We start from the raw sequence: 13,120 nt of genomic DNA, 5'->3' as shown, positions 1-13,120 counted from the left end.
GGAGGTCGTGCCTGACAAACCTGTTAGAGTTCTTTGAAGAGATAACAAATAGGTTAGACCAAGGAGAGCCAATGGATGTTATCTATCTTGACTTCCAAAAGGCCTTTGACAAGGTGCCTCACGGGAGACTGCTGAGTAAAATAAGGGCCCATGGTATTCGAGGCAAGGTACTAACATGGATTGACGATTGGCTGTCAGACAGAAGGCAGAGAGTTGGGATAAAAGGTTCTTTCTCAGAATGGCAACCGGTGACAAGTGGTGTCCCGCAGGGTTCAGTGTTGGGGCCACAGCTGTTCTCTTTATATATTAACGATCTAGATGACGGGACTGGGAGCATTCTGGCCAAGTTTGCCGATGATACAAAGATAGGTGGAGGGGCAGGTAGTATTGAGGAGGTGGGGAGGCTGCAGAAAGATTTAGACAGTTTAGGAGAGTGGTCCAAGAAGTGGCTGATGAAATTCAACGTGGGCAAGTGCGAGGTTGTACACTTTGGAAAAAAGAATAGAGGCATGGACTATTTTCTAAACGGTGACAAAATTCATAATGCTAAAGTGCAAAGGGACTTGGGAGTCCTAGTCCAGGATTCTCTAAAGGTAAACTTGCAGGTTGAGTCCGTAATTAAGAAAGCAAATGTAATGTTGTCATTTATCTCAAGAGGCTTGGAATACAAAAGCAGGGATGTACTTCTGAGGCTTTATAAAGCACTGGTTAGGCCCCATTTGGAGTACTGTGAGCAATTTTGGGCCCCACACCTCAGGAAGGACATACTGGCACTGGAGCGGGTCCAGCGGAGATTCACACGGATGATCCCAGGAATGGTAGGCCTGACATACGATGAACGTCTGAGGATCGTGGGATTATATTCATTGGAGTTTAGGAGGTTGAGGGGAGATCTGATAGAAACTTACAAGATAATGAACGGCTTAGATAGGATGGACGTAGGGAAGTTGTTTCCATTAACAGGGGAGACTAGGACGCGGGGGCACAGCCTTAGAATAAAAGGGAGTCACTTTAGAACAGAGATGAGGAGAAATTTCTTCAGCCAGAGAGTGGTGGGTCTGTGGAATTCATTGCCACAGAGGGCTGTGGAGGCCGAGACGTTGAGCGTCTTCAAGACAGAAATTGATAAATTCTTGATTTCTCGAGGAATTAAGGGCTATGGGGAGAGAGCGGGTAAATGGAGTTGAAATCAACCATGATTGAATGGTGGAGTGGACTCGATGGGCCGAATGGCCTTACTTCCGCTCCTATGTCTTATGGTCTTATGTACAAAAGATAAAGGGAGAAGAAGTGATTAAATGAAACACTGATAATAACAATGAATCAATGATGTGCTGTACCTTTGATGCCTTTGCATTTTGCTCTGTTTCAGGCTCTGATTCTTTATAAACCACTGCTTTTGTCACCAGCATGTCAGGATGCTGCTGTTTTACTTCCTTAATCGCAAGGGCCAGAGCCTAGAATACACAGTACAATCATGTGATTTGATGTATAGATTGCATTGAAAATGTGCATTACCAGCTAATGAAAAAAAGAACTACTGTAACAATGATTTCCTAGTGCTATTAGGTACAAAAGGCTCATGGTCATAAAGATAACTCATAATCTTACTTCATAAAATTCTTCTTATAAACACACACATTCTTGGTATTAATCCAAACTGGAAATCAGGATAAGCAGGGGGTGAGGTGAGCACCCAACCCTCCCTTCAAAAACCCAACAGTGTTATCACTCAGGGTTGGGGGAGGGTTGGTTTAAACTCCCTGATCGGATCTGCAAGTCAATGGACAGCTGGCTGACTGAGGCGTGTAGGAATAGAATTCCAAATTGAAGATTGTCAGCCAGCATCAAAGGAACGGTCGCCAGCAAAAGGGTAAGCCACAGGGATGAGGTTTCAGGGTGCCAGGTATGAGGGCTAACTGGGTCCCTTCGCAGTGTTTACGTGGGAGCTGAAGACTACTTCTTCAGTCCCTAGTGGCAGCCCCCTGCTACTGCATGGCCGACTTCCATCCACGAGTCAACTGCTGCTGTCTGTTGTTTCTCAGGATCCCTACAGTACAGAAGGAGTCCATTCGGCCCATTGAGTCTGCACCAACTCTCCGGCAGAGCATCTTAACCAGGCCCCATCCCCATATCCCCACACATTTACCCCACTAATCTCCCTAACCAATTTAGCATGGCCAATCAACCTAACCTGCACATCTTTGGACTGTGGGAGGAAACCGGAGCACTTGGAGGAAACCCATGCCGACACGGGGAGAATGTGCAAACTCCACGCAGACAGTGACCCAAGGCCGAAATTGAACCCAGGTCCTTGGCTGTGTGAGGCAGCAGTGCTAACCTCTGTGCCACCATTCGTCAAGAGGGTGGTTCATGGACTTGAAGCCTGGGGGTTACAATTTCACAGGCCTCACACAGCCAAGCTTAACATCCTTTCCGTCAATCTAGCTTAACCCACGTGACTGTCAAAAGATGTGTGGGTTAGGTGGATTGGCCATGCTAAATTGCCCCTTAGTGTCAGGGAGACTAGCTAGGGTAAATGCATGGGGTGATGGGGATAGGGCCTGGGTGGGGTTGTGGTCGGTGCAGACACGATGGGCTGAATGGCCTCCTTCTGCACTGTAGGATTCTATGATTCCAGTCTTTAGAGCTGGAAAATTAACACTAGTCACAAAACCCACAATTTCCCATCTTTCCCATGTGACTGATAAATCTTTCACATTTACCCACAATATTGGAGTCAGAATTGGACAGGTCATCGGGAGGTACATTTTATGATTTACTGCTGCCAGTTATTTCCACTTACAATGGAAACAAGAACTAGGGGGCACAGCCTCAAAATACGGGGGAGTCAATTTAGAACAGAGTTGAGGAGGAACTTCTTCTCCCAGAGGGTAGTGAATCTTTGGAATTCTCTGCCCAATGAAGCAGTAGAGGCCACCTCGTTAAATGTGTTTAAGTCACAGATAGGTAGATTTTTAACCATTAAGGGAATTAAGGGTTATGGGGAGCGGGCGGGTAAGTGGAACTGAACCCACTATCAGATCAACCATGATCTTATTGAATGGCAGAGCAGGCTTGAGGGGCTAGATGGCCTACTTCTGCTCCTATTTCTTATGTTCTTATGTGAATGCATGCTGCTGTCAGGAAGTCAAATCACAGTCCACACAAAGTCAATCATAAAATAACAGCATACAAAAATAGGAGCAGGAGATGGCCATTGGAAACCTTGAGCCTGCTTTGCTAATCAATATCGTCAAGGCCAATCTTCTGCATCAACTCCACTTTCCTGCCTGCTCCACATGGCCTTCCATTCTCCGAGAGATCAAAAATTTATTGAACTCAATCCTGAAACTCAGCAACGATGGAACATCCTCAGCCCTCTGGGTTACAGAATCCCTAAGATTCAAAACCTTCTTTCTGAATGAAGAAATTGATTCTGATCTCAGTCCCAAATGATCCATGCATGCTGCTATATGTAGCAAGATAATAAATACATTCATTAATCTATATAATTATCCCTTCCACGATGATTTCCTCTCATTGATCTTTGCAGAAAAATTGCACACACTTTCCCAGTTTCGGCATTACCCGCAGTAGCTAGATAGATTTGTTCCCCGCATTGATGGAGAGAGAAAATAACCATCAATGGTGGAAACTTGAGCTCCTTCCTTTTGCTCAGGATCACATATGTTGAGGGATCCTGTGTACAATTTGCTTCATTTATGCAAGGACTTCATTTTAAGATATTTCTCCTGATGCAATTACATTTAAATGCTGGACTGCTAACTTTTAATGCAAACACTTGACTACATTTTAAAACTCAGAAGGCATGCTGAGTTAGCTCGAAATTGACTGCATTTTTGAAAAGTACAATGCCAGCATAAACAACATCTGCAAGGCCTGTGTCTCCAAGTTAGAGACAGCATGTGCAAAACCATTTCAACAACAAAGGTAACGAATGATATATATTGTAGTTTCAGCTCTGTGTTTGCAGTTCAGTTTAGCTTTGTTTTTGAGTTTGGTGTTCCAGATCAGTATGGGGGGTTGGCAGAAAAAGCCAGTCTCTCTCTCGATAGCTTTTCTCTTTCTTTTTGTTTTTATACTGATTTAATATTAAGTTTTCTTCAATAAAAAAAATGCATTTAAACTCCGTACCAGTGCCATCTTTGTCTATTCAAAGGAATGAATGAATTAACTTAACATATTTAAGTTAAATATGACTTAAGTCAATCATATTTAAGCATGACTGATGTTAAGCAATGACTGTGAACGGGAAGTGATATAAAGGCTTTACATACCTGGTCTTGATCTACATCGGCATCGCCTGTGATGATGATTCTTTTCTCAATCCTGGTTTCTGAAAATCCACCTTTCACTGACTGAACACATAATAAATTCCATTTGTTAGCATCAATTGGAAGTTCATTTGAAAAACCTACTCTGCCAGCCTACACCATCGCTCTGTGTGCTATCCTTTGGGAACACTGCATGCACTCTGTATCAGGTAAATACAATCTAGCTGCGTGTCTCTCTCAGCAACAGTGTGTGCTGACTCGCAAACATGGCAATTAGGTTCCATGTATGTTGGACACCCAGCTGATTGAAATAAAATAGAAGGACCAGAACATTTACATGAGGCAATTATTTGACAGTGAACTCCATATCAAAAGAGAACATGAAAAATATGTATAATTCCAGCCACACAGCATTCCAATTGTCCTGACAATTTCTATCTTTGGTCTGGACTAAAATTTAATTATTGTAGCGGCTTAGTATTTTAAAACTCTACGATATTATTGTTGGCCTTAAAATTCGCTCAGTTTGGCTAAGTTGCTTCTAAGTCAGAGGTATGTAGGTTCACGCCTCACACGGGTCATGAGCAGATGGTCCAGACATTGCAGTGCAATGCTGCAGGAGTGCTGCTTTGTCAGAGCTGTCTTTTTTTATGATGAAGGAGGCCCCATCCATCCACCGCAGTGGTTCAGGTCAGGTAAATGCAAAAAATCCTCAAATCCAAAAATTCAAAGAGCGCAAAGTTTTCTTGGTACCCTGAGCAACATTTCTTCCTGAATTAATGATCCAAAATTGATCATCAAGAGTTATTCAATTGATTTGCCATTGGAGGAACCTTGCTTTGCTGTGCACAATTTGGTTACCAATTCGGTTATGTGACATAACTGTCTAATTTCACTGGATGAGCAGAGTTAAAGTCGGCCATTTTGCTTCTTGCGCAATGAAACAAATGACAGATTGGACTATGGATTTGCAACAGACTTATTCATTCATTGGTACACATGGGCTGAAGTGGTTGTCACACTTATCCATACTCTGTCATGACTTTTCTAAGATTCCCCTATTGGGAAATGTTCATCTAGCTATTGAAAAAACAGATGGTGGCTGCATAACCAGTTGGTGAACTGCATTGCACAAACTGGTCCATTGTAAAGGTTCAACAACGCAGAAGCCAGTTTATAAAACATGGGCTGGTGCAGGCACTTGATGGAGCAGAGATGTGTGCATAGTATCAGCATAGAAATTTGTAAGCATAAGACTAAGGGGGTGATCTTACCTTCTCGTCCTGACGGTCGGGGGGGGGGGGGGGGGGGAGAGGATCGACTGTCTGCGCATGCGCAATTGCACCCATGCACCCACTACTGTGAGTTGCCGACTTTCCGGTGCCTCTCCCGCTACAGGCAGGCAACAGATTGTGCAAAAAATAATGCACAGAGTGGCGCAAGGTTGAACTTCTGGCCTTGCTGAAGAAAACGGATCTGGAACTTTCCCGTTGGCAGGCTCACTCGGGACTTCACATTTTTTTGGTAAGTTTGCCGCCTAGGTCCATGGACCCACTGATCTGAATATTCCTGGCTGAGCTGCGACAACGACATTAACCTCAACTCTAGGTCCAGAACCAGGGGGACCTCAAATGCAAGGAGGTGGCAAAATAAGAAGCTACCTCTCGGAGTTTGTGCAATTAGGGAATGGCAGGCAGGTTCCAGCGCTGGGAGGTCCATTAAGTGAGACCCATGGGTGGGGGGCCTTTTTTCAAATAGCGAGGCTGTTCATTCTGTGTCCTGGCCAAAAGTTATCCCTTAACCAACAAAACCAAAAATAAATGAACTAGTCACGTATCTAATTACTGTTTGTGTGAGTCCTTGCTGTGCACAGTTTCGCTGCGGAGTTAAAATAAGCAAGCCAGTAATCAAATCCTGAGGCATTAAGTGGAATTTAATATGGACAAGTACAGTCATGAGGAGAGTGAAAAAAAAGTGTGATTGGAAAATAAATGGACTTACACATCGGATGCATTTGTGGGGCATTACTACAGAGGCTTACTCATCAATATCAATAGTACAGTGTAAAGCAACAGGACAGACTCAAGTCTTGGGAGGCATAGTGAGAGAGAAGGAGCCTAACTCAGAAGATAGTTTGCACAAAGGCACTTATACAAAATGATGTCCATTTTTACTTGTTGTACTAAAATATGGATATCCAGCACTAAAAGCAATGCAACCAGCTTAAGAAATCTGAACCACGAGAACAGATTGAAAATCCTGAGATGGTTTACTCTGAGGAAGAGAATATAATTTCCTCTGCCCTCATGATCCTTGGGAAACACCGATCAATTGAAAGCCGTACAGCAAAAAATCTTGACTGACAATGAAATGTTCTCAATCCATAACTACAAAAGTCAGATGTTAGTTTTTGCTGCCCCACAAGATGAAATATTGGTTATACCAGCAGCTTGGGACACAACAAGCTTTATTCCTTCACTCAGTACAATTTGCTTTTCAAGTCATTAGCAAGGGCAGTGAAAGCAGGTTTGCCTGTGCCATTGTGTACAGCTTTGGTCACCCTGTTATTAATAAACTGGAAAGAGTGCAAAGATGATTTACGAGGATGTTGCCAGGACTAGTGGGCTTGGGTTATAGGGAGAGGTTGGCCAGGCTCGGACTTTATTCCTTGGAACATCGGAGAGAGGGGTAACTTTATTGAGGTGTATAAAATCATGATGTGAAGTTGCCGGCATTGGACTGGGTAGGCACAGTAAGTAGTCTCACAACACCAGGTTAAAGTCCAACAGGTTTATTTGGTAACACGATCTTTCGGAGCGTTGCCCCTTCTGACTCACCTGATGAAGGGGCAACGCTCCGAAAGCTCGTGCTACCAAATAAACCTGTTGGACTTTAACCTGGTGTTGTGAGATTACTTACTATGAAATCATGAGGGGCATAGATAGGATGAACGCACATAGTCTCTTTCCCAGAGAAAGGGAATTGAAAACTAGAGGGCATAGATTTAAGGTGAGAGGGGAAAGATTTAAAAGAGACTGGAGGGGCAACTTCTTCATGCAGAGGGTGGGTGCGTATATGGAATGAGCTGCCAGAGGAAGTGGTTGAGGCAGGTACAAAGCAACATTTAAAAAGCATCTGGATAAGTACATGGATGGGAAAGGATTAGCGAGGTATGGTCCAAATGCGGGCAATTGGGAAGGAACCATGGTCGGCATGGACCGGTTGGGCCGAAGGGACAGTTTCCATGCTGTATTGCTTTGACTCCAGCTGTGATTCCTGACAACATTGTAAAAATCTTGGAAACCCATTTTATATTTCAAAAAAAGTAATTTTGTTGCTTATAAAATAAAATGTAATTTTGTAGGCGGGGCCATATTCATAGGTCTATATTTCTGGCTGTTAGTGAGCTGCCTTCAAGCTCATTCATTGTGGGTTTTTTAAAGTTTTCTTGGTTGGCCCAATTCCCCAAATACTGTACCACGGAGACTAAACAATATTACTATACAGTTACCTCTGCTGGTCTTTAAACTAGTCAAATATTTGGTTGCGCAAGGAGAAACAAAACTTTTGGAATATGATCTGAAGAAAGGAATGTGAATCTGCTTCGCTGATAAAGCAAGATTAAAAATGAACGCTCAAAGTCATTATTTTCGGCAAGAAATACTGAACTAAAAGTTAAGTGCTATCTTTAATGGCCATCTGACTGTTCCTGGAAGTCAACTAACAGGTTTCATCTACATAGCCTTGGGCGCATTTTCAGTGGAAATGGCTGGCCAACAACTATGTTACCTTTGTGATATGAGTAGTGGTTGATGTAGATATGGTTTCCGAAGTTACAGATTGAGAGCCGGTTACATTTGTAGCTCCACTGCTACCATCAACCTGAAAAACAAATACAAACAGACATATAGTCTTACGATAAGGGATAGCAAATTTAAAACAGAGTTGGGGAGAAACTACTTCTTCCAGAAGGTTGTGAATCCATGGAATTCGCTCCCCCAAAGTGCGGTGGAAGCTGGGACAGCGAGTAAATTTAAGGAGTTAGATTTTTAATTGGTAATGGATTGAAAGGTTATGGGGAGAAGGCAGGAAAATGGGGATGAGGAGCATATCAGCCGTGATCGAATGGTGGAGTGGACTCGATGGGCTGAGTGGCCTAATTCTGCTCCTATATCTTATGAACTTACAGGAGACGGTAAGAAAAACAGCTCGAGCCCCAAGGAAAAAAAGCAATCCAGAAATCTTGAAAACCGCTTATATAGCACTCAGCAACTTACAAACGACGTGGACACAGTTTCCGGAACAATACTCTGAGAACTTGTTACAGCTTCATTCGCTGGACCTGAACTATTGGTAAGCTGCAAAAAGAAACAAAAAAAAATAACTCACATTAAACAGGCCTTACGACATTGAAATGTTTAACCTTCTGCCATCTTGGAATTAATTAATTGATTCTGTATTCCCATTGAGGAGCTGTGCTTAAAGCTCCGGCACTGGTTTGTGATTCATGGGAACAGGAGTAGGCCATTCAGCCCATTGAGTCTGTTCCACCAACTAGTGAGATCATGGCTGCTCTGTGACCCAACTCTCCAATGCCTTCCTGCACAGGCACCGGCTCCTGAAGGAACACAAGGCCAAGATGGTGGAGCAGGTGGGGAGGCCACAAGGAAGATCAGAAGCATATATTTTTTTTAAAAACTGATGAAAGTTGCCATAGTTCTAGATGGCCATAGGCTGTTCTCCCTTTTGAGAGAGAGTAGAGAACTGACTGGTGGTGATTTAACCTGAGGGTCACCACACCTCGGGAGAGGGGCAAGGTTGAGAAAGCATCGAATAATCTCAGCTGGTACGGGATTTGAACCCACACAGTTGGCCTCGCTCCGCATCACAAACTAGCCGTCCAGTCAACTGAGCTAAATCGACGCTCTGACGAATGGTCATCTAGCCTCGAAACGTTGGCTCTACTCTCTCCCCACAGATGCTGTCAGACCTGCTGAGATTTTCCAGCATTTTCTGTTTCAGATTCCAGCACCTGCAGTACTTTGCTTTTATCTAAGGAGAAGCCCTATTTGAACCTCAGAATCAAACAGGACAAACCAGCAGTTATGAAATAGAAATAGAATTAAATAGCCTAGGCTTTTCTGGCCAGTCTGCTGGGGCTCACAGCTGGCTTTGGAACTCAACTACAAAAGACAGGAAAATTGGGTGAGTGTATCCTGGCTTACAACCCATTTTAAGGCCCTGCATAAAAGTTCAGTCACAGGTATTACATTTTGCTTTCTATTTAGTTCCTCCACCACAAGCTGTTTCACATTTCCCTCAAGGCTGACCACTGTCTGACCTCTATTAGGAAGTTAAAGCCTGAATACCTGGGTAGTTTTGGTGCTTGCTTTTGTCTCAAATGAAGATGATGTTTCTTTGGAGGAAGCTTCTGTCTTTACAGTCGGTCCATCACTTGGCAGTCCAGCTTTTGTTTTCATAATATCCTGTAAAATGGAAAGAATACTGACATTTTCAAAAAGTAGTTGTCTATCGTCCCCGAGACTCGATTTACACGGTCTGCTATCAGTTTGAGAGAAAGCATTGCTTCATTACTTGCGTGTCAGAGTCAAAACAAATCCGAGATGTAGCCAATATCACAAATACTATTCTCCAACGAAAAGACTCCATTATAACTTAAATATATCATTTTTAACCATGAAATTATTTCCTTTTCATGTAATCTGGAACAGAATTAAACACAAGGGTCCTGAAATTAACCAGTGATACAAGTATCCAATTCCTCTCCTAATTTTTTTGTGCGGATAAATCCCACTTGTTACACAAAGGGATTTGAAATTAGATATTTGTATCCTCGTAATCCTCGGCGTAATCTCAGGGCTAATGTATGTGAAAGGCAATGGGCTGAATTTTCATTGGGCTGAGGAGGTGGCTGGGGTGGAAAGCTGCCATCAGGTGGCAGCGTGCCAGTTTGCCAACGTGCCAGTTTGCCAACATCTTTCTGCTGCTAGACCATTTTGAAAGAGGCTGTTTTTGTGTCGGGGGGGAGCGACCATGTGGAAGAGAGGAGTCGACAGCTACCCACCCACAAGCAGCAGGCAACCATTTAAGCCGATAAAAGTGCCATTTAAGGCTCCTTTTCCAGCTGGCAAACGGGGGCCTCCAATCGGGTTCAAACCCAGCCAATTAAATTCCAGCAGTCCAGCACACGGCCTGAACTCTATCATCATTGTTAATCATCCTTACAATCACCCTGCGCAATGATGGTCTGCCCGCTGTGGCCACTTATTATTTTAACATTTTGAAGAGGGCATCTCCATCTTGAGGTGCCCTCTCTTTTTCCACCTGAGCCCACCTCTGACAGCTATCCCATTGGTGCTCCAACCTTGGAAGCCTGCTCACCATCCCGAATGGGATGAGGCTCCCAGAGGCAGCCACTTAACTGACCGTCTCCCCCAAAATCTCTTTCATGGTCCTGCCATTGTAATGGGTGGCACAGTGGTTAACACTGCTGCCTCACAGCGCCAGGGACCCGGGTTCGATTCCCAGCTTGGGTTACTGTCTGCGTGGAGTCTGCATGTTCACCCAGTGTCTGCATTCGTTTCCTCTGGGTGCTCTGGCTTCCTCCCACAGTCCGAAAGACATGCTGGTTAGGCACATTGGCCATGCTAAATTCTCCCTCAGTGAACCCAACAGGCGCTGGAATGTGGCGACTAGTAATTTTCACAGTAACTTCATTGCAGTGTGAATGTAAGCCTGCTTGTGACACGAATAAATAAACTTAAATATTGTTCCCCAACCTGGTGTGAGGATCAGGACCCTGGAATGAAAACTCAGCCCAAAGTTTAAAACTGGACAGGATTTGGAGAATAGTTATTCTCCAAAGTTTAGTCAGCTCACCACACAAACAGACATAACAACAATTCTTGTCCATGCATAGTAAATACGTAGCAACAAATAATACAACAGCAATCTCTTAAAGGAGTTACACGCTCTGCATACTGTTATTAACGTACTGACCAACTGGGGTTAAATCTTTTCAACTTGTAATGAATTACTAAAAGTTTAAAAACTTTAACTTCAAACTTTAAAAAAATTTTAAAAACTGGGGTTAAATCTTTTCAACTTATTATGAATTATTAAATTAAAGCATCGCTTGTTGGCCAAGTGGTCCCTAGTAGCACCAAAACTGGCATTCTGAATTGACTCTCCAAATAGTAAGGCTTTCCGAAAACATAATTTAATAAAAGCAAAATTCTAACCTATAGTTAAAAAGTCAGAATTATTGAGGGAATGGATCCAAGCTACTGGAAAATGCTAAAAGTAAACATTCTTCAGATCTAAATGGAAGTATTTTTCTCCTTTAACAGAAACAATGCTGTTGTAACCCAAGTGTTGCTCTTATTCAAGATTTCTGTCGTGCAAACATTGAAGTTTGGAGAGGATCAGCTGTCGTTTAGTTTCTTTAATATAAACATTCCTGTTAACAAGCACATGCCCTGATACAGATTATATAGTTAGTGTAAGAGTACATTGTTAGAACAAACAAACAAACACTACTTTATAACACAGTCACGGGTTATACTAAAGCATTTATCTCCTCAAAAATTAAAATCTGAGATACAAAATTAAAGCTGTTCAAAGTAAAACACAAGTCAGTCAGCATCCGTGAAGGCAAAAAAAAACAGGTTCAAATGTTTCAGGTGAACTGTGAAGCAAATGTGAATCTATCCTTTTTCTTCACAGATGCTGACCAACTTACTCTGTAATCCCAGAAAATAGTTTTTAATTTATAAATGCATTATAAATTTATTAAATGCATCGTTTCTTAACAACATGCTTTAGTAAATCTGTTGTGGTTCACTTCAGGAAAGCAAGCAATTGGGTGAGAGATGGTTACAGTTTTACACACACACAAAGGTGAAATGTGAGGAAATGCATTCGGTTTCCTTAAAGGTTACCTCCTGTTGAGGTTTTTCTTCGGAGTCTTCAGATTTGTGGTCAACACTCTTATGTTGGTCCTTCCCATCTTCTTGAGCAGGTTGCTTTTCAGTACTTTTAGCAGGCAGAGTACTGACATTAGATTCAGAGGTGGCACTGTCTGTTCTTTCTCGTTTAGCCATCTTAGTTTGCGTGGATAGCTTCTTCACTTCTAATATGCCGTCAACTTCTTCGACTTTACCTGGCACTGTAACTTCTTTCTCAGCTCCAGTATAATCTGAGGAATTTGTAGGGATGCTTGAATGTTTGTGTTCAACCTCCACACTTGTCTCCTTTGTCACCGACGGCTGGGTCACAAGCTCTTGCATCTGTTCCATGACTTCTTCAGATTCTTGTCTGGCCACCAAAGACTTCTTCTGTGGCTCCTGCTTTGTTTCAGTGCTCTGAGCAAGAAAGAAGGGTGAAGATCAAGACAATGAGGATCGAAGGTTAACACTGGTTGGAATGTGAATGGTATGGATCAATGGATAAAGAGTAAGCATTCAATGAGAGGAACTTGGAAGATGGTCAAAAAGTAATCAAAAGATGACCATGGACAAAAAGTTGAAGTGACATGTGGGTGTTATGAAGAAACAGATGAATTAAGGTCTAAACAGGTTGTTAATTAGTTAAAATCAGCAACCTGGGATTTGCCAGCTTCTTCATCGTGTAGTTTATGTGGAGATAACGCCTCCTGCAAAATGAAAAGATGTCCATAAAATAACAGCGCATTTGTTCTTGTTTTTTTTGTGATAGATGGAGTGGCATATTTGTGAAAATTTCAATTACACTTTGATTAAACAGGTACATTCAATGACAACAGAGCAACCTCAAAATCCAAA

At 42.7% G+C, this 13,120-nt stretch overlaps 2 protein-coding genes across 18 annotated transcripts in view; both read right to left on the bottom strand.

Annotated features, from left to right (window-relative positions):
• Window positions 1-8,932, bottom strand: part of aar2 (AAR2 splicing factor) — a 65,673-nt gene extending 56,741 nt beyond the window's left edge. The window contains exon 1 of the mRNA XM_078236682.1: window positions 8,929-8,932. The gene's annotated coding sequence lies outside the window, so the exon portion shown is untranslated. The remainder of the gene's footprint in view (window positions 1-8,928) is intronic.
• Window positions 1-13,120, bottom strand: part of LOC144508578 (band 4.1-like protein 1) — a 290,684-nt gene that overhangs the window by 7,173 nt on the left and 270,391 nt on the right. For 10 of the 17 annotated variants that reach the window (XM_078236665.1, XM_078236660.1, XM_078236661.1 and 7 more), the window contains 6 exons: window positions 12,260-12,682; window positions 9,668-9,784; window positions 8,576-8,656; window positions 8,088-8,180; window positions 4,302-4,382; window positions 1,341-1,457 (listed from right to left, as the gene is read on the bottom strand). In XM_078236665.1, the coding sequence (XP_078092791.1) occupies window positions 1,341-1,457; window positions 4,302-4,382; window positions 8,088-8,180; window positions 8,576-8,656; window positions 9,668-9,784; window positions 12,260-12,682 (912 nt within the window). Of the gene's footprint in view, window positions 1-1,340; window positions 1,458-4,301; window positions 4,383-8,087; window positions 8,181-8,575; window positions 8,657-9,667; window positions 9,785-12,259; window positions 12,683-12,921; window positions 12,973-13,120 lie in introns of all 17 variants that reach the window. The other 7 variants (XM_078236670.1, XM_078236672.1, XM_078236673.1 and 4 more) reach the window with 2 other exon arrangements.

Source organism: Mustelus asterias, chromosome 20, assembly GCF_964213995.1.
Source record: "Mustelus asterias chromosome 20, sMusAst1.hap1.1, whole genome shotgun sequence".
Lineage (NCBI taxonomy): Eukaryota > Metazoa > Chordata > Chondrichthyes > Carcharhiniformes > Triakidae > Mustelus > Mustelus asterias.
Note: the sequence above shows the minus strand (reverse complement) of the source record. Positions and strands in the feature narration are given on the sequence as shown.